The following is a 21652-nucleotide window of genomic DNA, read 5'->3' as shown; positions in this document are numbered from 1 at the left end:
CTCGGAAAACAAAATGTTTTGAATATTCATGTTTTTCTTCTCAAGGCGAATAATTGTTATTTTTCCATTTAACAAGAAATGCCAAGTTATTTTTACGTTTAGCATGAATCTGGAGGATAGACAAGGAAATTGAAGACTTCAATAACAGGTATGTAAATCTCGATTACCATATTCGAGTTTTAATTGTTATGACTGCGTTATTTCCACCAGAATCATGCATGTCATTATGTTTCCGTCGATTAAGAAATTTATTTCTTGAAATAGGAAATTCGTAGGAGCACCAAAGACGACACCGATCTGCATTCATCTCCCTGGAATAGTCCTATCTTGCATGCGTAACACACAAATTTAAACGAATTTTTCTTTTGTTGTACTACGATTAAAAATGTTATTTTTAACATGCATATGTCGAGTCAACATTCAGAAAGCTTCGGCACATGAAATTGTGTTATTAGCTAAAAGGAAAAACCGATTTGATACTACTGCAGCTACAACAACAATATTGCGCGACTTTGCTACATTTCTATTTATTTAGACTCGTTGTCAGAGTTATATTAAGCTTATACAGATTCATCGGCCATGCAACAATTCCAATATGAAACTGAATATTTAAAAGGGCAAACGCGTGCACATTAGTTGAATTCAATCTCATCTTTATATGCAGTATGCAATCAACGTACTTTTGTAAAGAAATTAATTTAAGAAAAATAATATATACCCAGTCTGCCACCCACCGTAAAGTACGTTTTGTGTAAAATATTGAATTATCTTCTCTGCGCATGCCTTATTACAGTGTTATAAAATGGCGACGGAAAGGTAAAAACTGAAATATCAGGTAAATTTTATTTTATCCAGGTTCTTGAGCTCTTTATTTGGTTCTTCTATACATGTATCGTCAAGTTTGCCACCTACGAAACTCGTACTGAACTTCAACAGAACATTAGGCAGATTAAGGTTGTACTGTCTCAAAATCGAATGAGCACGTACTGGGCAAGTAAATTGCATGTTCCCGGAAAGGAATAATACAACTGTCGTTGAGTTTGCTCTGTGTACAACAGATTCTCGAACACGACAATTTAGTCAAGTTTTAAGACTTTCAGAGCCTCGGAACTTTAAAATTTCTTACCAGAAGCTCTAATATTTGAAGTTTAATCCAAAGACTGATGCACAAGTTTTGCCACTGCGGTGAATCTTGACTTGGATTCGACCACTCCACTGAACACAAGGTAACAAATTATCTTCAGATCGAATATTCTTCTGATGAGAAAATGGCTCTAATATTTTTTTTTTTTTTTTTTGCTCTTATTATCGTATTACTTATGTATTAAAGGCACGACAGCAGAGATCCGTGACTGTTCGAGTCTTTCGTCTTAAGCTGAGTCTATTTACTCTGAAAACCTCATAGGGATGGGTTAATAAAATTTGTATATATGTATGTATGTAGTCCCCGCAGTGTTGCTCTTTTATGAATTAAACAACTTGGATCCCACGTCGTTTATAAACATCAGTGAACGTTTAAGCCCCTGTTCACTGAGTCACAAATGCTTCAACAGTGATTCCTTTTCCTCAGCTTGTTCTACAACGACTATATCATGATGTTGCAATGAAGTCCAAAACTATTAACAAATCAAAGAAGTAGTGGTCGAAGATGCTAGAAAGATTCCCGGCGAGAACACTGAGAACGCAGCTACAAGAAGAACGCAGTTTGTCTAGCTCTGTCTTTTTTTTTACTTCTGCTAACACTGATTTTCACTCAAAGATAATAGCTAATTATGTCGAACTATGCTAGTATATTGCTGAAGTATTCCTCGTGATCTACAGTTACAGCAAGTCAGGCCACAGCTTCTGCAAAAGCACTGTTGGAATCTTGGAATAATTGTCATCTTACAAATGAGTTTTGTGTAATGTGCGGGGGCGTGTAGAGATACACCGAGTGCAAGTGGCTTATTCATGTACTAATTTAACACATTTCATGAAATTATCACTCTTGTTTTTTGAACTAATAAAGTTCTCTTAACTGTAAATTTGCCCTATATGTACCTCCGAGGCAACCATGCATTCGAATTGCATGGGGTTTAGGCGCTCACTGCGTTGAAGGTTTTTGAATCACTTCTTTGAATGCACCATAACAGTTCACAACTTCTTAGGAGCAATCCTCCACATAGAGATTGTAATTGTACTTCTAAGCGATCACAGATGTCTTATCTGCTTCAAAATCTTAGAGGCTCTGATAGTTTATACTTGAAAGTTTTACATTATACTCGTACTTTCTAATTGGCTCAAATTAGTGAATGTTGTTGAAAATGTTGATTCACAGCATCACTTTCATACTTGGTCTCTCAATATCAATAGGGATCGATTTAAGAAGTACTAAGCTCACTGTTTATTTAAAAAGGACAAAAACTGTAGCTATTTTTCTCAACTTTCAGTTTCAAGTACAAATGGCACAGGGTGGTCATCATTTAGGGCTGGATGAGGAAGAGAGGTCAGTAGTATAATTTACAAAACGCAGTGTAAGTTTTCAGTGCTAAGGTTATGTTTTTACTTTATTTAACTTTCTAACGTGCACGATTTAATTTTTTGGTATTTCCTCTAAATTACAGTGAAGATACCGAGGACTTCGTTCCGCTGCCCTTTATGGTAAGATATTCACAATCGACTTAGAAACAATTTTAATTTACATTATTTTGTAATGGAGAGGAGAAGATGAAACTGTGAAACTGAAAACTACTCGAGTGAACTGAACCGAATTTGATTTTTTCTACTAAGAACTTTATATCTCAGTATTGTACTGAATGGAAAATGGCTTCTTGAGTTACTCAATCTTATACTCCTGCACGCAGGTATTGGGGCAACATGAGTTTGTAACAACACTGTCACAGTTATAATTGGCTAGTTCGGCATGCAGGACATAAAAACATTGCCGACCAATTCCCTTGTGAGCTTGTGTTGCACCCATGTAGCTTTCACTTCAGATTAATCTAGTCATTTATGCTTGTTTTAATTCCACACTTGCAGGACCCATTTGTAATGGGATTGAAGAAGGAGGGTGATGAAAAATTTCAAGCGAAGCAATATGAAGAGGCAGCAGCGATTTATACAATGGCGATGCACCGCCCAATGTTATTCCCCTTTATGGATACCTCCGTCATTGCCGAAAAGCTTTTTCGCAAGAGAGCTACTTGTTTCTTTAAAATGGTAAGTTCATTCAATGATGTCCTGGTAGGGGTAATCACAAATGACTCAAATATGTATAATTGCTAATAGAATAGAATTCTGGTGCTAATATCGTCCAAAAGTTTTCTAACGATATCTGACTATTTATACATGTTGTATTCTCCAGGGAGAATATCTTGAGGCCATACAGGACAGTGAAAGAGGTACATATACAACTTCGTTTAAGTATATTTTAATCGTTGCCTCTTTCCTTTCCTGTATTTACTTTATCTTCTTTTCTGGACGTGGACGTCTTTAAAATCTCCTCATAAGCAAATATTGTGCTTATATTTTGGTCCCAACGAAGAATATCTACTTATGTAAGGTTATAAAATTAATGTCAGACCCCTAACGTACAGCCAGTCATAGCGCCCGATGCTTCATTATGTTTCAATCAAAGGCAAGCTGAGATTCTCTTTTTGTAACGGGTTTTCTTACTTTTATGCTATGGTAATAATGTTTGCTGAATTCTTTAACTGGCTCAGAGTAAAAAAGCCTAGGGATTGCAGTCAACCATAACCGGTTGCCAAACTGACATAAATACTTATCGAAGTATCCCTTTGCTTTTGTACTATTTTCTTTAATCAATAGCACAAAGATTGTTGATAAAACAAAGCCCCATTTAACCAATTTCTACCACTTTACTGTGTCCCATAATAAACTCTCAGAAATGTGGACTTTTCGGATGTTGAAAATCATTATTCTTAATACATTGAGTGACTCTCTTAGATCTAATAATTTCTCTTTTCTTGTCAGCCATTGAACTTGCAGATTGTATGAACAATAAGAACCTGCTAGCAAAATCGATTTTTATTAAGATGAAAGCAGTAGTGTCTCTTGGAGATTTTGTTCCAGCTCTTCCGCTAGCTGTGTGGTGCAAGCATTTAAGACCCAATGTGGGTAGATTTAACTTGGTGTAATTGTCAGCAGCCAATCCGGTAACTCTGAATAAACAATTTATAGAGTACGTGATCAGGTAAACATATAAGGCCCAAATTAGCAGAGAGAAAAAATGTACATCCCAAGTTCAAGTTCTTATACACAAACTCGGTTTTCGATGTTATGATATCTAAAATAACCAGTTTTCTATTTCAAATTATTCTAATTTGAAGGGTTCTGTCGGATACCTGTCTGTCGTGCGTGTGCTCCTTTCAAACGTGAGCTCGTATTCCTATTATCTGGTTATTCGTTTGTTTGTTTTCGTTCGGTTGTGTGTTTTTTATTATTTTTGTTTGTTTATTAAACTTAAGTTAGCAACCCGGTTCAATTCTAATTGTTAAACATTTGTTCACAAAGCGAAGCCGTGGCCGAGTGAGCGTGTTTATGACTTTGTCGTCCCAAAAGCTTGAGAAAGACCATTGATGGCCTTTTTTATCTGTCTTTTTTTCCAGTGCGATAAAACCAAGACATTCTTAAAAGATCTGAAAGAGAACCTGAGAGACGCGTTTAAAAAGGTAAATCATCGTTTGTAGCTTTCGGCAGAGAATTCGTTATTCGGGGAGGTGGGAATCATAGCTTCGATACTTCGACTATAACAAGCCACTCAAACATTTTATTATAATATATATTTTTTATTCCACTACATTTATTATTGTCTCAATAAGTTTATGTGATAACAAAGGACACTGTTGTTCGATCGAGATGTATCGGCCTTTGTTGTTGTGACTAATGTGGTTTGTTTAGGGTCTATTATAGGGGGTCGTACATCCCGCAAACCGCCATATTTTGTTCTTCCTAGACAGCAAACTACCGCCATAATTCCTGCCAGCTAAATAAGAATGCACCTGCAAACCGACACTCACAATTGCCTTAAACCGCCGGAGTATAATAAATCCTCCCTGTTCTCTTGTGAGCCTTGGATGCACCTCGCTTCCTATTTTTTCATTCCCTATTCCCTTTTCTTTGACGTCTTCTTTCTTTCTATCTTCACAGGCTAATTTTGTGGTCAAGGCAGTACTTTTAACTATGCTTCGATTTGCCGAACAGATGGGCATGGACTACGAAACTCGTGAACTAGCTTTAGAATGTTATACAGAGTTACTGGAGTTGTTAGACTTTATGCATCTCCCTGGCGTTCTACTAAAACAAGCTGAATGTCTGCTGAACCTGGTAAAATTACACTATAACAAATTGTATAGACAACATAACACAAAACAAACATCAGGTTGGAAGAACGAAAAAGCTAAAAAAAATAGGTGTCAAAGTTATCCTCAATTTGTTTTGTTTCCCTATATTTTTTATCAAACCATATTAAACAACGTTTTTCTGACGTCGTATCTCTTTGCAGCCTTAGGCAAGACACGGACAATCATCGTCATCCAATCAAAATCTAATCAGCTACACAAGTTTCTTTTTTGTTAATAAACACCTCTTCTTGATATTCCTAACACCTCTCAGAAACAGTTCCGAAATTTGTCATTCTCGTCATCATTTATTCATATTATTAAGTTGTGATTATTACCTACATTATTACTGATGGAGATAGAAAACCCTTAGAAGTGATAATCGTTTATAGGCTATGTAGATTTTGTTATAGTTATGATTAATTGGTAATTAAACTCCGTGTACACGTCGTCCAATTTCTCTTGAGGGGGGGGGGGGATTACCATATTGGACTTTACTCAGTCCTAGTACCATTTTATATATATATAATTAGTTATTTTCATACTGGTTAAATGACATTGTTTTGTTTTTCTGTGTATCTTTGAAGCGAAATGGCCGGCAAATTAACTTTTGTCGTTATTTCTTTATTTCAGGGAAGATGCAATGAAGCAAAGGATATTTGTGCAAATGGTATGGTTTTTAAATAATACCCATCTTGCAGCCATCAGAACCTTATCGGCTGGTTCCACGTGGAAAGTTAATGCAAACAAAACACATGCACAACAAGATAATCCAAGATGGCGAACAGGAGGCCATTTTGGTTAAATTCTAGCCGCGGGGGCATGGCAGCGATATTTCTTACCACTTCATGCCTGTTTGCGTGTTCACACTTGCGCTAGAAAAAACGCAAGCATTAGGGCCTGATTACATGGCGAATTTCAGCCTGGCGTCCAAAACAAATCTTCTTAAAAACACGTAGGCGATTACATGAAGAAAGCTTCATCCCGGGCCGAATTACAGCCCGGAATGAAACCGGGCTGGAAATCTCAGCCCGGGCAAACGGGCTGAAAAACGATAATTATCTAATTTTAGAAGTGTTCAGCCCGGGCTGAAATTCTCCATGTAATAGCAACAAAATTCCAGCCCGGACTGAAATTCGCCATATAATCGGGCCCTTAGTATGATGTAAGCGCAAGTACGTGAAAAGCAAGCGAATATAAACCTGTCAATTTCTTGCGTTTGTTCTTGTACTTGGGCCTGGCCGTTACGAAAAAATACACTCATTTATGCTTGCGGGTTGCGTTGTCCTTGAACGTGAAAACAACCTTATGGTACTGATCAATGGCTGCCCTACAAGTCTGTAGAAATAAATATGGTGGTTGGTGGACAGCAAATACCTAGAGACTTGACACTATGCCCGAAATATGGCGATATGACCCCTGCTACAGAGTTTCGTGTACTGTCACAGATTGGTTCTTAACTACTCTGTTATGAATTTTTGCGCGCAAGCCAAAGCCAGTCGGACGCAATATGCACGGATCTCTGCAGTGCAGACGTCTGCTTTGCAGGCCGGTCCTATCGCCATATTTCGAGCGTGGAACTATGGAATCTCTGACGATTCTCTAGCGAGGGAGAAAGTGAGCACGTGAAGAGAGCCTCTGTTTTCTTAGACTGTAAGTTCGTAAGTACGGTATACCCTGCCCGTTTGAGCAAAAGAAACTAACCATATAACTCTTAAGAACGTGTAATGCCTTCTTTTTTAGTGCTGTGGCTACATCGTGGTCATCCTGAAGCTTTAAAACTTATGAGTGAAATTACACAACGCTTGAAGGAAAAAGAACGGAAGCAACCTGAAGAAACGGTATTTGATATAATTTATTAAAAGTTAGAGTGGCCTCGGCTGCACCTCGTTAACTTTTAGCTAATAGAAAAATTGGGCTTCTAGTAGACTATGGAAATTACGTCGTAAAAATCCGGTTCAAACTTCGAGTGGCAGTCACTGCAAAGTTTTGGACATTTTATGGCGTCTTTTGGTCTGTAAAAGTGTAGACCACCGAAAATATTTTGTCGATTTGTTGTTTTTTTTTACAATAACGGTGAAAATTTACCGGCAAATTTGAGTAAAAATCAGTACGAAATTGCGCTCAAGTGAGATAGGCGAAACAACGATTTTATTGACAAACTGCAATTTTATGTCCCAGCCATCATAATTTTGGTTCATTCAGTCATGTCCCTAGGACTGAAATACATTTTATCTCCCGTAAAGTTTAAACGCTTTTATCAAACAGGTTGAATCGCAAGCAAGTTTATCAAAAGAAGAACCTGAGGAGAACAAGGCAAACGATGACACCACATTGAATTCTGAAGACAATGACGGGGAATTTGACGTCGTGAATCTTCCTCATATAACACCTACAAATGACTCTACAAATGTAAGTCCAAATGATCCTACTTTCGTAAGTACTTCATCTTAAAATAGTTCGCACGTAGCACTAGAGATTGAGGGCTGAGAGGTTGATTTCAGCGATGGTGCACGTGTCACAGTTTCCCTCCACCACCGTATAACCTGAGGTACCGACACATTGATGGTGCATAGGAGAACATGAGATGAAAATAGCTTCGATTGCAAAGATTGTGAGTAGGAATACTCCTTAGCTTCATATGCTACAGAAACTAGAATCTCCTAACGGATCATTACGCCCAACCAGTGAGAAAGCATCGCCCAGAGCGGATGAACTAAAGGTTAATGAGATTTGTAATTTTTATTCATAAGCTTTTATATGTTTTTGATTACTGTAGTCTTGACATTTTTAAACTTTTTTACCTTTTTAAATTTTTAAAATCTTACAGCACCCCTAAGATAACAGTACTCTCAAGTACTGATGGGTTAATCCTGTTAAAAATATTCGTTTATTATTATTATTATTATTATTATTATTATTATTATTATTATTATTACAAGTGAAACCGGTAAAAACAATATATAATTATATATTCCATAGAAAACAGGAAAATGTGAAAAGGTTAAAAAAGTAGATTAGTGTGTATCAATCTGCAGCTTACTTTTATAAGTCGCCTCGTGTGACATGCGACAAACTATGTCGCTGCAACAGAATTTTGTCGCTGCGATGTGTCGCACGAATTCAAACTGGTTTGCATTTGTGCGACACGTCGCAGCGACAAAATGAGCAATGGCAGCAGCGCGTGTACACGTCTGCGACAAATTGCTGCGACAAGTCGCTGCGACAAAATATGAATTAACTAATGAGTGCGTGTCATGTATTTTCGCCATATTGAATATGGAAAACTAGTTTGCATTCCCACTCTTCCAAATTCGCTGTTTGTGCACCAAACAAACACCTTGTTGCAACGACTTAGTTGTAAGCAGTACAGACGGAGCGACTTGTCGCCGCGACCCGTCACTGCGACTTGTCACGTAGTTTGTCCCGACCTTTACACTATTGAAGACACTTTAGCCTGTGCTAGAGTAAATTTATGGTCTGCGATAATAATTTCATAACTTCTCTGTAATTTCATTATTTATATTGAAACAAAGGAGCAATTGTAGAATATCCCGCCATTATTCGTCTGGTCCCGTGGTCCACAGTCCACAGTGAAATTTTGTTGTTAAGTTATATTTCACTCATAACGCAGTCCGCAGTCATGCAGTTCATTGATCAAAATTGGATTTTATTATATAAACATCAGTGAAATACCAGGAAATCTTTCGCACGAAAAAATCATATCTTCACACGTGAAAATAACATGTTATTTTCAAATGTGAAGATATCGATTTCGGAACATTTTCTGGCAAGTTTGCCCTGTTTCAATGCTTAATGAGCCAAAGAAAATCGATATTAAGTTGAAACATCCTCGGATCTTCCTCGGCAATCTTCGGATATCTTCGGGAATTTTCGGAAAAGTTCGGAAAATGTTCGGAAACATTCGTACGACCTTCGGACAACATTTTGAAAATCTTCGGAAATCTTCGGAAAATGGTCGGAAATCTTCGGAAAATCGTCAAAAACATCGTAATTAGTAGGTTTATATAATAAACAGAATATTACATGGTTGCTTGGAGATATGAAATTTATCTTCTCGTGTTCAAATCAATATCCTACTCGTTCGCTGCACTCACTCGTGAGATATCGATTTGAACACTCGAAGATAAATTTCATATCTCCGCGCAACCATGTAATATCCTCTATTAACTGTACGCCTGCCACCGCGGTCCACAGTCCCGTAGTGTTTTATTTGAAAATAATACAAAGTCTGCTAATCGCCTGCCACCGGGGCCCGTAGTCCTGTAGTCGATTCTAAGAAATGCTAGTAAATGGTATAATCGCCAGCCAACCCGGTCCGCAGTCCCGTAGTGGATTTAAGAACAGTAGATATCCTGAACACAATATAAAGGCTAACCGCAAGCAACCTAATCACAGTCCATAGTGTACCCACAATTCTACATGTTAACAATATATAGTGTTGCCCTTACAAATATAGATAGCTAACCATGAACAGGCTAACCAAAGTGCATATTAGGCTAACCGAAATGAATAAGTAGGCCTCTCTAAACACAAAACATTCTGTCCCATGTGTTCACTATGGGACTGCAGACCACGGTGGCAGACAGGAAATGCGTGACTACGGACAGCGGTGGCAGGCAATCTAAACACCAAACTTTTTGTGTCGGACCGTGGACCGTGGACTGCGGTGTCATTAAAATCAGTTCCACATGAAGTTTTAATATTTGTATGGTTACTGCGGACTGCGGTGGCAGTCATTTCAGTTATGCAAAAAAAGTGCCGGGGTATTCTACAATCATGCCAAAACAAAATAGTTTTGTCATGAACCCAGAATGGTTTCAAAACTTACATGTAATAAAGTGTCAGTATTCACATGTAACCTTATTGGGTTCTGGGATGTTCATATTACATAAATAGCTATAAATGTCACTAAAGTATATTCAGGTTTAAACTGGCAACATGTGGGAAATATCAATCATGTGACAATTTTATTACATTAACACAATGTGTATTTTTGAGTTCATTTTGACTAAGAGGAATGTCATTGCACTCTTCAAGTCACCTGTAAATATAAACAAAACAAACAAAAACTGTTTATTTTGATGAAATTGCTATTTTTCCAGCATGCAGACTGTATATTAAATGGCCTTTTTCAGTGACGGTGTAAAAAAAAACCTGACTGCTTTCATGTTGGGCTAGTGAATTCAATAATTTTTTCCACTTGCTAGATAGCCAAATGACATTTATGGATTTTTATTTTTTGTTGTTGATCTTTCCAGAGAAACACATGGGACTTTGGGTAAGCATATAATGGTTTCACCTTGCACAGTCTACCTGGGTCAGGCCGGGAAGAAATCAATTTTCTTTGCTCCCTTCCTTTCATTAATCATAATTTTGCAGAAAAAAATGTCAGTCTTCATTTGAATTTTTTACATTGCTAGCTGTAGTTTAAAATGCTACTGAAGGCCATCCAACAACTGAAAATACATGCCTTAAAAAAATGTCAAACAGCTTTTTTATAACGTAGGCAAATGTCTGGTCAAAAAATAGATCTTTTAAAAATGTCTAAGGTAGTGAATGTGTGTAGAGAGGAGGATGGGAATTGCTGAGATTGGCTGAAGAGATCAATAACTGCCTGAACTTGTTATAATCCATAGTTTAACTCACCAGTAATTCAGAAAGTCCTCAGTTCTGAATTCTGTAAATCCTGTTTACAAATTAGACATTCTAATAATCCCACAAATTACCTGTATACAACAAAATGCAAAAGAAACGTCAATCTATGTCTGGCAATACAATACACATCATAGAAAGATAGAAATTTAAACTTCAGAAATGGTCTCATTTATTTCTTTGCGGCCGGAAATGACCACATGGTCAATATTTTGACAAACATTTCCTCACGTATAAATAATAAAAGGATGCGATTCTTATTAAATTGAAGTAGCTTAACATTCAGATGACAAATATAAATAACAATTACATGCCTCGACGAACTGAGTGACATTACTATGACACATCGCCTCAAAATCTACAAGATCTATTTTTTTTATCGTCGAGCTCGGCTTTAATTCCAGTGAGCTAAGACCAGCTAAGTTTTAGTACGATTCCATCTTTAGCACTTTTATAAATCTTCACATAAACGCCAAAGACATAAGCTTAAGCCAGTCTTCAAAATGAAATTGTACAATGAGAAACGCTTACCTCAAGTGACCAGTCTCTGTTAGAAATGTTTGTGCGAAAAGCTTCCACCGTTTCTCCTCATTCCATATTATTCTCCAGTATCGGGAATACAAATAAAGGATATCGAATACCCTTTGTTTCGGGACTCGTGATCGCGTCAAGAAGAAAGAACATTGACAAACCTATCCTATAGAACTAAAATTGCAAAATCTTTCCACAAGATCGATCGACGCCATTTTGAAAATGCGCCCGCAATACGGACCGCGGGGAATCCGCAAGCAGGGGGGGGGGGGGGGGGGGGGCACAGCTGAAACTCTCCCCAAGCGCCACTCCTTTGTCTGAAAGAAATTACGTTCAACCTCGCCCAAAGCAACTAGAATGAAAAGAAACTGATAACGCTATAATAAAGAGCATACACTCAAGCCTTTGGCAAAATTTTCTTTTATTTCAAATGCAAATGGTCGTTGAGTAGGAAGCCAACAAACTTTTCAATTGTATTTTTTACTGCCGTACTTTTTCACGAAAAAGTAATAATGGCCATTTTTTAAAACACTATTTAAAAAACTACAACTTTGCTCAAAAAGATCCTAAGAGAGAGGTTCTAGTAAAGTTTTCAAGCCAATTTAAAAATGTGATCCGTTCTGGTCACGTGGACGATGACGTCATAACAATGGAATTAATTAAAAACTACTTCACATATAAGTATCTACCAACATGTAATTTCTTGTTACCTCGCATTTAATGCAACGCCAGATACGCACTTGTACCCAGACTCCCATTTTTTGAAAATTGTGCATAGCTACCTTAATTTTGTTATTTTGTTCGGTACCTGGGCAGTCCGAAATGCCTCACACTAATGTGCTTCAAACTGCAATGACTGCTTTTTTAGTAATAAACTATTTTCGTCACAGTGAGCAAAAATGAACTTCTGAGCAAAGTCACGTGACTAATGACGTCATCTACCTACGACTTATACAAGAAGTAGTTTATGGTAAGAGTTATTTCTATACGACGTACTACTCCTGCTGACTTCAAACTGACCAAGTTATTTGGCATTAACGATTTTTCAGTTGCAAAGGATTTTGGGAAGGTTTTTATTATAATTATATATTGTTTTTATAATTAATGCGTAGGATTCCGGATAAAGGGGATAGACGTCAAGTCCTGGTCGGATCTTTGTACTGTGCTTTTTGGTCAAGATATACTTTGCTCTCTTAGTTAGTACCTCCCTCCACCCCACTTACTGTCGCATAAAGGGGCTATGTCACACAATTTTAGGCAATTGCGGCACTGATCAACTGTTCATAGAATTAACTGATAAAGCTGTAGAATAACTCAAAAGAAACACAGACGGCCAAAAAGGGGCATGGATTGGCAAAATTCGAAAATATTAAAACGGATTGCGTTCGTGTAAACTTGAAAAACGTCGGCCCGACTTTTTTCAAGTTTATCTCAATTTGGATGAAAGTGTCATTTACAATGCTCGAAAATCATCCTTGTTTGTTATGTGGCCGTGATTTTACCAATAAATGACTTTTGCTCTGCCAACTTTAAGTTTACAGCTCTTAATTAACGAAAATAAATAGAATTACCTGAAATACCGTGACCTTGTCCCTTTAATGCTACGGAAACTAGAATTAAGGGCCTTTAAATTAATTATGAGTCATCTTTCCTCCACAATTCCTTTCGTAGCAAGAAACTTGAAAAATTCACCCTTCTCACTTCTACATGAGCCTTAAGCCTCCGCACTTAAAATTTGTTTTGTTAACCTTTTTTTAACAGATCAATTCGCCAGCTGGTTTTCCCATAGAAAACACCGAAGAACAAAAGACTGACGATGATGCTTTATTGAATGCGGAAGAGAAGGTGTGGAATTTCACTCATTTCCTACTTGTTTTCACTATCTTACAAATGACACATTTCATTAAAGGGTGCACGAAACGATTTGTTGCCACTCGACAAAATGTTTCCACCTTTTCAAAATCTTCAATTCTAATAGAGCCGATTCGCACTAGCAGACAAGTTAGAAATGTCATGACATTTTTGACAAAAACAAAATTGTAGCGACAAGTCAGAGACATCTTGAAGAGAACAAAAGGTGAAATTATTGTAGTACAAAAGCTTTGCACGTGCTTCTGGCATCCCTGTACATTTCTCAGTGCGGGCGTCTTGGGCAAACATCATGAGGCCACGCGGTAAAAAATTCTAAAACAATTCGCATTTAAAGTACGCGTGTTCTCATGCAGTGGAATAATGAGTCGTCTCAAGATAAATTTTTCTTTTCCCTTTCTTACATTGGACAAACACTTCGCTTATAAACATTTTTTGCCTATCGCGGAAAGATTTTTCGACTAAATCATGATAGTGAGAGCCACATCACGGTGCATACTACCGCAACAATTTTTGAGTGTGTGTTGTTTTTAGGTGCAATTTGGGCCAAACACAATAGCCAATCAACAACGTATTATTGTTATCTGTCATTACAAGGGGCATGGGAATGCGGATTGTCGTGAATTGTCCTACCAAGAGGCAGGACAACGGCGCCCCCTTTGAATTTTTGTTTGTTTTGACAAAATTTGTCCCAGTCCAGATAAGTTGTTCGCACTGGTTTTTACGATCGTTTGACAGAATGTATCGCGCGTGCAACGCGGACCGATCATAAGACGACTGCTTCTTTTTTGTCATGAATTGCTGGACAAGTTTTGTGTCTTAAAAAGCGTATTCGCACTTGTTCTCTGCAACAACTGACAGATAAATGATGAAATCTACCAATTGTTACAAAACTTGTCCGCCAGTGCGAATCGGCCCATAGTCAATAACACTGTGTACTTCTTCTAAATTACAGAAGGAATGTTCACAAGTGAAAGAAGAGAGTGCGGTGGCTGGTGAACCAAATGGTAAACAAAGCTCGCATGTTTATTTTATTCATGGCTTCTTGAGTATGAGTAATATGTAATCTTTCAGGGAAAGAAGCACACAGTTTCAAGTTTGAAATATATGTTTTAGATGGCAGACTCTGCATCCATACATCTTCAGTTTCAAGTGACAGTAAAACCACTAGTCGGTGTATTTTAGATTGCAAAGAACTCGAATATTTAAATTGCTCAATTATAGCGTGAAAATGAACCAGTACTGTTATGATTTTTTATCCATTTTCACGGTGTAATTTAGTAATTTTAAAATATTCGATTCTTTGTAATTTGTAATACACAATGCACTTTTAAATTCATAATGGTTCTCTTTTATACAGTACAAGAAAAGATGGCCGGCTTAGAACACATCCAAGGGGAAGACGCGGCAGCCAATGATCATGGTATTATTTTCAGTACCCATTTCTTCTCTATTACAAAAAGGGTTATTATAGAGCTGACTTGATTCTGGTTATATTAAGCAGATACAGAAAAGAAAAGGAAGAAAAACAAAAAGAAGAAAATGAGAAAGAAAGCAAAGAAGAAAGCTCAGCAGAAAAATGATGATTTTTCAGGTAAATTCAGGCAAATGTCCCTCATTTTTAGCCTATTCATGCTGATTGCGTGCTGTAGAGAACCCAATCTGATTATATTTTAGATCTGTGACATTTGTACTTCCTTTTAGATTTTAATACTTTTTTATTTCCCATTTTTAACCTTAGTTAGTAGTATTTTAATCCTTGTCCTAGTTTTTAATCTTAGTTAGCATACCACATAGGTTTTGTCTTTTTATTGTATTTTAGATTTTAATGTATTTTAAGGTTTAACATTTATTTTCTCAGAGGACCCTCCTGAAAACCACCCCCTAGGTGATTGGAGGCCTCCTCTTAAAATATTATTTATTATTATTATTATTATTATTATTATTATTATTATTATTATTATTATTATTATTATTATTATTAATCAAAGAATAAGATATTAAAACGATGTAGATGTTGACGTAGCCTGCGTAGCAGGCGCCGTTAGTTTCTAGTTTCTAAACGCGCTAAAAACTACACAGACGCCTGCTACGCAGGCTAGTTTTGATGTATCAAAGTGCACGTAAAAAATATTTTGTTTGCAAGCAAATTTTGTGCAAAAAGTGACTCCGTGGGCCGCTATACACAAATAGCTCAAGCCATGACATAAACCATTCCAACAGGTCAATCACCCAGTCTCACCCCAAGCCACCCCATAAATTGAAAAAATAACTCCTGCACGCTAAGCGTGCCTATGTTTTTTGTGACGCAGGTTTGAAAACTCGATATTTTACAAAGAATGTATGGGCTCATTAATAGCGCCTTTGACACCCAGAAATTTTGCAAATTTTGAACGCTAATATCTACTTGAATATTGCACGCAAAGAGCTGAAAATTCCACCGATTATAAAGTTTCACAAGCTCTTTAAATATCGGGAGTCACTTTGTATATAGCTCATTCGAGAAAGGTTGTCGGAAAAAGCAAAAAAGTGCGCGCGACAATACCGAAAGGTAGTATGGGTAGAAGTAGAGAGCTACTGCACGTGCTGAATACTAATAAGATTGCGACATGATAAACGCAAATTTGCACGTTTTCTTTCTCTTCAGACATGTGAAAACAATGTACTTTTAGCCACGCTGAGTTTTAGAAGAATTTTCGAAACTCACAGACTTGCGATAGTTAAAGTAAAGCTGCAGAAAAAGGCCTCCTGAGAGGAAAAACAAAATCTTCACGTGCAAAAATACAAACTTGTAAATTTCCTCTAGGCCAATATGCAAAATTCAAGTAAATACCCAGACCACCTTTCGGTCTTGTCGCGTGCACTTTTGTGCTTTTTCCGACAACCTTTCTCGAATTAGCTGTATAGCCGTATGCTAATGAGGCAAAATGTAAACAATGACGTCAGCAAAGATCGCCCTATACGATGTCCCCTAGTTGACGATTTTCTTTATTCTCATCACCTGTCTACTTACTTGCCAATGTATAGATTATAGGATATCGTTCCATTTATAAGGCTGGTGCCCATATGACCGTTGGCTATTGGTCGATCGTGGCGAAATTCGAAGAAATACAACAGATTAATTAATTTTTATGTACAATAGATACTTGCAATGACTTTCAAACGAATGTGGAATCTCTCTGACAATTTAGTTAACAATGAAATTAAGTAGCTCAGGACCACCCTTTCCCTCCCTCCCCCGCCTCGTAAAAAAAGGAGATAGTCATACACTTGCCTTCTTTTTTGCCAAACGTTTTTCTTGCTTATTTCACCTTCCTGTCGTGCGCTCTCCATGGTAACGGTAATGACTCAGTGCTGTGTTTTCCATTTCTAAAGTGTACTTCTCATTATAACCACAGATCAAGCCCCAGTGAACAACATCAATAATGATGAAAGCCCGGATGAGGATGACTCCCAAGCAACGGACTCCGTAATGGGAGACCCGGATGTAGGCTTAAGTTATTCCGACTTTGACAACACGTTGGGAAAGGAGAAAGCATCTTTTGGCACCTTACCGATTACATTAAGCATGCTGGAAGCCAATAAAGACGAAGAGTCTGATGATGGAGATTTTGTGACTGTACGGAACACTCGCCGCACAGCAAAATCAAGTGAAATTACACAAGATGTTCAGAACCAGTTTGGAGCAAGGGTATCTGGCCTGGATTGGATTGGCACACCTTGCGGAAATCACCGTTCATCTGGCCATGAGTCCCGTACAAAACCAAACCCCGAAGGTGTGGACGACTCTTCGCAATCGCGTACGAGGCAGAGTCCGTTCTCCAGTACCGCGAAGACCGTAGAAAAACCACACCCAGATGTGAAAATAAAGGCATCCCATGTATCATCTACAATGAGCAAAGCACCACAGCTACAGGAGATATCTCCCAGACTTGCTCCCGGAGTGCAGGCAAACGAGAGTCAAAATAAACCCGAAGTCCCTACCTCCTTACGTCTAGACGAGTTTCTAAGCTTGGGAGGAGAGTCTGTTCAAAGGCCAACTCACAATCCCATGAGCGCGTCTGGCATTCCTTGGAGCAATTGTAAAGTACCTGACGCTTCTTCGGTTTTCGATGCATCAGTCTCAAATTCCAAAAGAGTTTATAGTGAAACGCCAACGAGAGAGCGCATACCTGAGCAATCTCAAATAACGCCTGGTCAGATAAGTGGTTCCACTGGTATTTCCTGGTCTCAAAGTCATGGACAGTCTGAAAGGTCTTCTACACCAACCGCGTTTTCTCAAAATTTACAGACCAACACAACGGCGAGAAAGCATAGTGCAGATCCACCTCCTGGGTTTAGTTTTCTTAAAAACATTCCTGATGGCGTATTTGTCGTGTGTGACCACTTTCTGCAGGATAACCGTAGACGACCTGCAAGCATCTATGAGGCAACCAAGACTTGTAAATTCTGCGAAAAACAAGGCTGGCTGAAGTACGCTACCTGGAACAAGAGCCACTTCTATTGGCAAGTAATGAGGCCGTATCCCGTTTATAAGGTTCCGCCAAGAGCTGTTTTTGATGTATGCCGGCATTTCGCCTCTGATAGACCATGTCCAAAAGAACCGTGCACATTTCCTCATGGGAAACAGGAAACCATCATGTGGACATTAGAGAGAGAAGGCCGTGAGTATATTAATTTCATGTAGAATCGTATAGTTTGGCAGAAAACTCTTGCACTCTAATTGGCTATCGATTTGAGGTATTTAGTGTGGACTTGGGACTTGAAAGCGAAGCTTTGAGCGATATTGCAAGATCGTTTGTTTACCTTCAGCATGGCAAGTTATAACGTCAAAATGAGCCTTTCTTTGCTTTCATAGTAGGCGTCAACGCTAGCAAAACATAAGGAAGGTTAACTCTCTACAGCGATTGAAGTAGGGAAGAAGCCGTTTACGCTATAGAAACCGGAAGAAGTCTAAAGAAAAAACTAAATTAGAAGTTTAAAATACAAAAATGGTTTAAACAGTTCTAAAAATATAAAAAGGATACTCTAAATTTTCGATCGCCTTCTGCGGTCTTCTTCAGGGAATGATGGATTTTGCAAGGTTCGCAGAATTCTAATAAGTTGCATTGACGTTATTGTTCGTTGCCCCCCTGGGGAGCAACTAGCGATGCGTAAACCCTTGGGAAGGGCGCTCTTTCGTTTATAGTGTTTTTGTCGAGGAAAGAATGTAAAGACTCCAGAAACAGTCTTTTGTTCTTGCTGCTCACACCTGTTTCAAGAATTTCGGCGTAACTTGGATGTATGTCGTGGCCGATTTCTGCATGATGTTTAATCGCGGAGTTGATATTTCCGTTTGTTTCGGGCTTGTGTTCGGCTCCTCGCGATTTCCAGCTTCTTTTGCTTTCCCCAACGTATGCAAATGAGCATGTCCTGCAAGTCACTTTGTATACAATTCCTTTCAACCGCTCTTTATTCGGTTGGTCCTTGGGCTTTTTGAAGATATTTCCTAACGTTCGTACTGGTTTAAACGCTGTCTTGATGTTTTCGCGGCTCAAAATCCGTCGAACGCGCTCCGACACTCCTTTCACATACGGGATGGACGTGTATGCCTTCGGATTCTCCTGGGTTCTTGGTTGCGTGTTTGTTTGGTTTGATTCGCCAGCTGACTTGATGAAGCTCTCGGGATAACCGTTAGCTTTTAAGTCATTAATAACGCGTTGTTTCTCGTTTTGTCTTTGCGCGGTTGTTGATGGAATGCACTTAGCTCGGGCCATTAGAGTCTTAACGACAGCTCTCTTGCTTTGCGCTGGGCTGTGTGAATGGAAGTCTAAATACTTGCTCGTATGTGTGGTCTTGCGGTATACACCCACCTCGATCCTACCATCCTCATTAACGGTGTTGTTGGTGTCCAGGAAGGCTATGCTGTTCTTGCCCATAGTTGTTGTAGGCATCTCCACTGTAAACTGAATGCTGGCGTTTATCGAGTTTAAGTGGCTGTGAAAAGCTTCAACACCGTCCCTCTTAATGCACGCATTCGAATCATCGACATAGCGGCGCCACCACTTTGGTTGAACGGGCAAAGTTTCTAACGCTTTCTTCTCAACTTCTTGCATTAGAAGCTCTGCGATCACCGCACTGACTGGCGATCCCATGGCACATCCCGATACCTGGTGGTATTGGGTTCCCTCGAATACAAAATAACTGTTGTGCAGCAAAAAGGAGAGTAGATCGAGGACCTGGTCTTTAGTCAACTGTGTATGACTTCTCCAATCGTCAGATCCCTCGAGTTTTCGCTGAACGATATCTATAGCCATGTCGATTGGTATGGAGGTAAATAGTGAAACCACGTCAAACGATACGACCAGCTCGTCATCAGCCACTTCCTGGTCACTTACAAACTCTGCAAACTGTTTAGCGTGTCGGAGGAGGAGTGTCGGAGCGCGTTCGACGGATTTTTGTGCCGCGAAAACATCAAGACAGCGTTTAAACCAGTACGAACGTTAGAAAATATCTTCAAAAAAGCCCAAGGACCAACCGAATAAAGAGCGGTTGAAAGGAATTGTATACAAAGTGACTTGCAGGACATGCTCATTTGCATACGTTGGGGAAAGCAAAAGACTGCTGGAAATCGCGAGGAGCCGAACACAAGCCCGAAACAAACGGAAATATCAACTCCGCGATTAAACATCATGCAGAAATCGGCCACGACATACATCCAAGTAACGCCGAAATTCTTGAAACAGGTGTGAGCAGCAAGAACAAAAGACTGTTTCTGGAGTCTTTACATTCTTTCCTCGACAAAAAAACACTATAAACGAAAGAGCGCCCTTCCCAAGGGTTTACGCATCGCTAGTTGCTCCCCAGGGGGGCAACGAACAATAACGTCAATGCAACTTATTAGAATTCTGCGAACCTTGCAAAATCCATCATTCCCTGAAGAAGACCGCAGAAGGCGATCGAAAATTTAGAGTATCCTTTTTATATTTTTAGATCTGTTTAAACCATTTTTATATTTTAAGCTATGACCACAGATCGCTCCAGCAGTTTTATTTAAATTAAAAGTGCCTGAAACGATCGCAGAGAAATGTCAGTACGATACAATGAAAAGTATTTTTTTTTCTCTTTTGGCTTCATAAAGTCAGGTGAGAGAAATGAGCCACAAAAACAGCGGTAAAATTTCTCTTGCCGCATTAGTGAAAACAGGATATCACACGAATCTATTTCGATATCGATTTTGCCGAAGAGAAAACTTTATTCAACAAAATCAAAGTGGCGCCCGTGCCCAGATCAACTGTGGAATAAGAAACAGCATTCAAAGGTTTAAATTGCGCATACAATGCGACAACAATAGCAGAAAGTTCTTTTATACCTTTTAACCAAAAGATTCTGAAAGAAACGTTGACCGGTTGATGAATATCTTAATTCCTCATGATCACCTTTCGAAAGTTCTCGAGTGTATAATAATATGGGAGTCTTCAACTTATCACACATTATTATTTATTTTCCAAATATATAGGTCTCCCCACTCCAGAAGAAAGTCTACAAATGCTGCGATACAGTAGCACCGCGACTTCTTTCACGATACAGCCTGCAGCACAGGGTAATTACACTAATAGCATGCCACTCCAGATGGCTGGAACGAGGCAAGAGAGTAATGGTGCTGTGATGGCCCCTTTTGGTGGTTTAACTGTGGATGAATTCCCTGACCTAACAGCTGTTTCATCTCTTAGCCTTACTGCAGAAGACTCCAAGAATACCTCCTCTACGGTTTGGTCCACCTCCCATGTAGGCACCTGGAAGACCTTGTACACCACTCACACCTTCGTTGAAACCCACCATTTCGAGCTCGAATTCCCAAGGGAATTGCGTAGCAGCTGTTTCATTGCGAAGCTCCACTGCGTCCCGGTCCTCGCTGGCGCGTGCCACTGGGAGACCTTCTACACCAGTCCCATCTTCGGCTACACCTGTTATGATGACTTCTCAAACGGCTCGCAAAGATGTCGTTCCACCTCCAAACTTCATAGCAGATAGCTCCAACAATACCACCTCTTTTGCTTGGTCTACACGCCTTGAACCATCTGGGAGACCGTCAACGCCAGTACCTTCGCCTAAACAGGCTATTTTAACTTCCCAAGTAGCTCACGAAGGTATTCCAACTCAAACCTCCACCAAAGATGGCTTCACCAATTCCACTTCTCTTGCTTATCATACACGCTTTGAAACCCTTGGAAGACCACCTACACCAGTACCACCCT

General features: G+C 38.9%; 1 protein-coding gene and 1 long non-coding RNA gene across 2 annotated transcripts in view; one reads left to right on the top strand and one right to left on the bottom strand.

The window, feature by feature from the left end:
• The first annotated feature begins 1808 nt into the window (after positions 1 to 1808).
• LOC144633483 (3'-5' exoribonuclease HELZ2-like) overlaps positions 1809 to 21652 on the top strand; it is a 40356-nt gene continuing 20512 nt past the window's right edge. The window contains 17 exon segments of the mRNA XM_078492340.1: positions 1809 to 2485; positions 2604 to 2640; positions 3019 to 3198; positions 3344 to 3380; positions 3973 to 4112; positions 4608 to 4670; positions 5149 to 5325; positions 5973 to 6009; positions 7083 to 7180; positions 7608 to 7775; positions 13308 to 13391; positions 14371 to 14422; positions 14776 to 14838; positions 14917 to 15009; positions 16814 to 18079; positions 20914 to 21296; positions 21328 to 21647. Of these exon segments, the coding sequence (XP_078348466.1) occupies positions 2292 to 2485; positions 2604 to 2640; positions 3019 to 3198; positions 3344 to 3380; positions 3973 to 4112; positions 4608 to 4670; positions 5149 to 5325; positions 5973 to 6009; positions 7083 to 7180; positions 7608 to 7775; positions 13308 to 13391; positions 14371 to 14422; positions 14776 to 14838; positions 14917 to 15009; positions 16814 to 18079; positions 20914 to 21296; positions 21328 to 21647 (3392 nt within the window). The 5' untranslated portion in view covers positions 1809 to 2291.
• LOC144633710 (uncharacterized) lies at positions 8451 to 11784 on the bottom strand. Its single transcript, XR_013567090.1, has 3 exons — positions 11547 to 11784; positions 11010 to 11089; positions 8451 to 10404 (listed from the first exon to the last, which is right to left on the bottom strand). It is a non-coding gene; the product is annotated as an uncharacterized LOC144633710 (long non-coding RNA).

The sequence above is a fragment of the Oculina patagonica genome, chromosome 12 (genome assembly GCF_052425735.1).
Source record: "Oculina patagonica isolate OP01 chromosome 12, crgOcupat, whole genome shotgun sequence".
In the NCBI taxonomy this organism is placed as follows: Eukaryota; Metazoa; Cnidaria; class Anthozoa; order Scleractinia; family Oculinidae; genus Oculina; species Oculina patagonica.
This window is presented reverse-complemented; position numbering and strand designations above follow the sequence as displayed.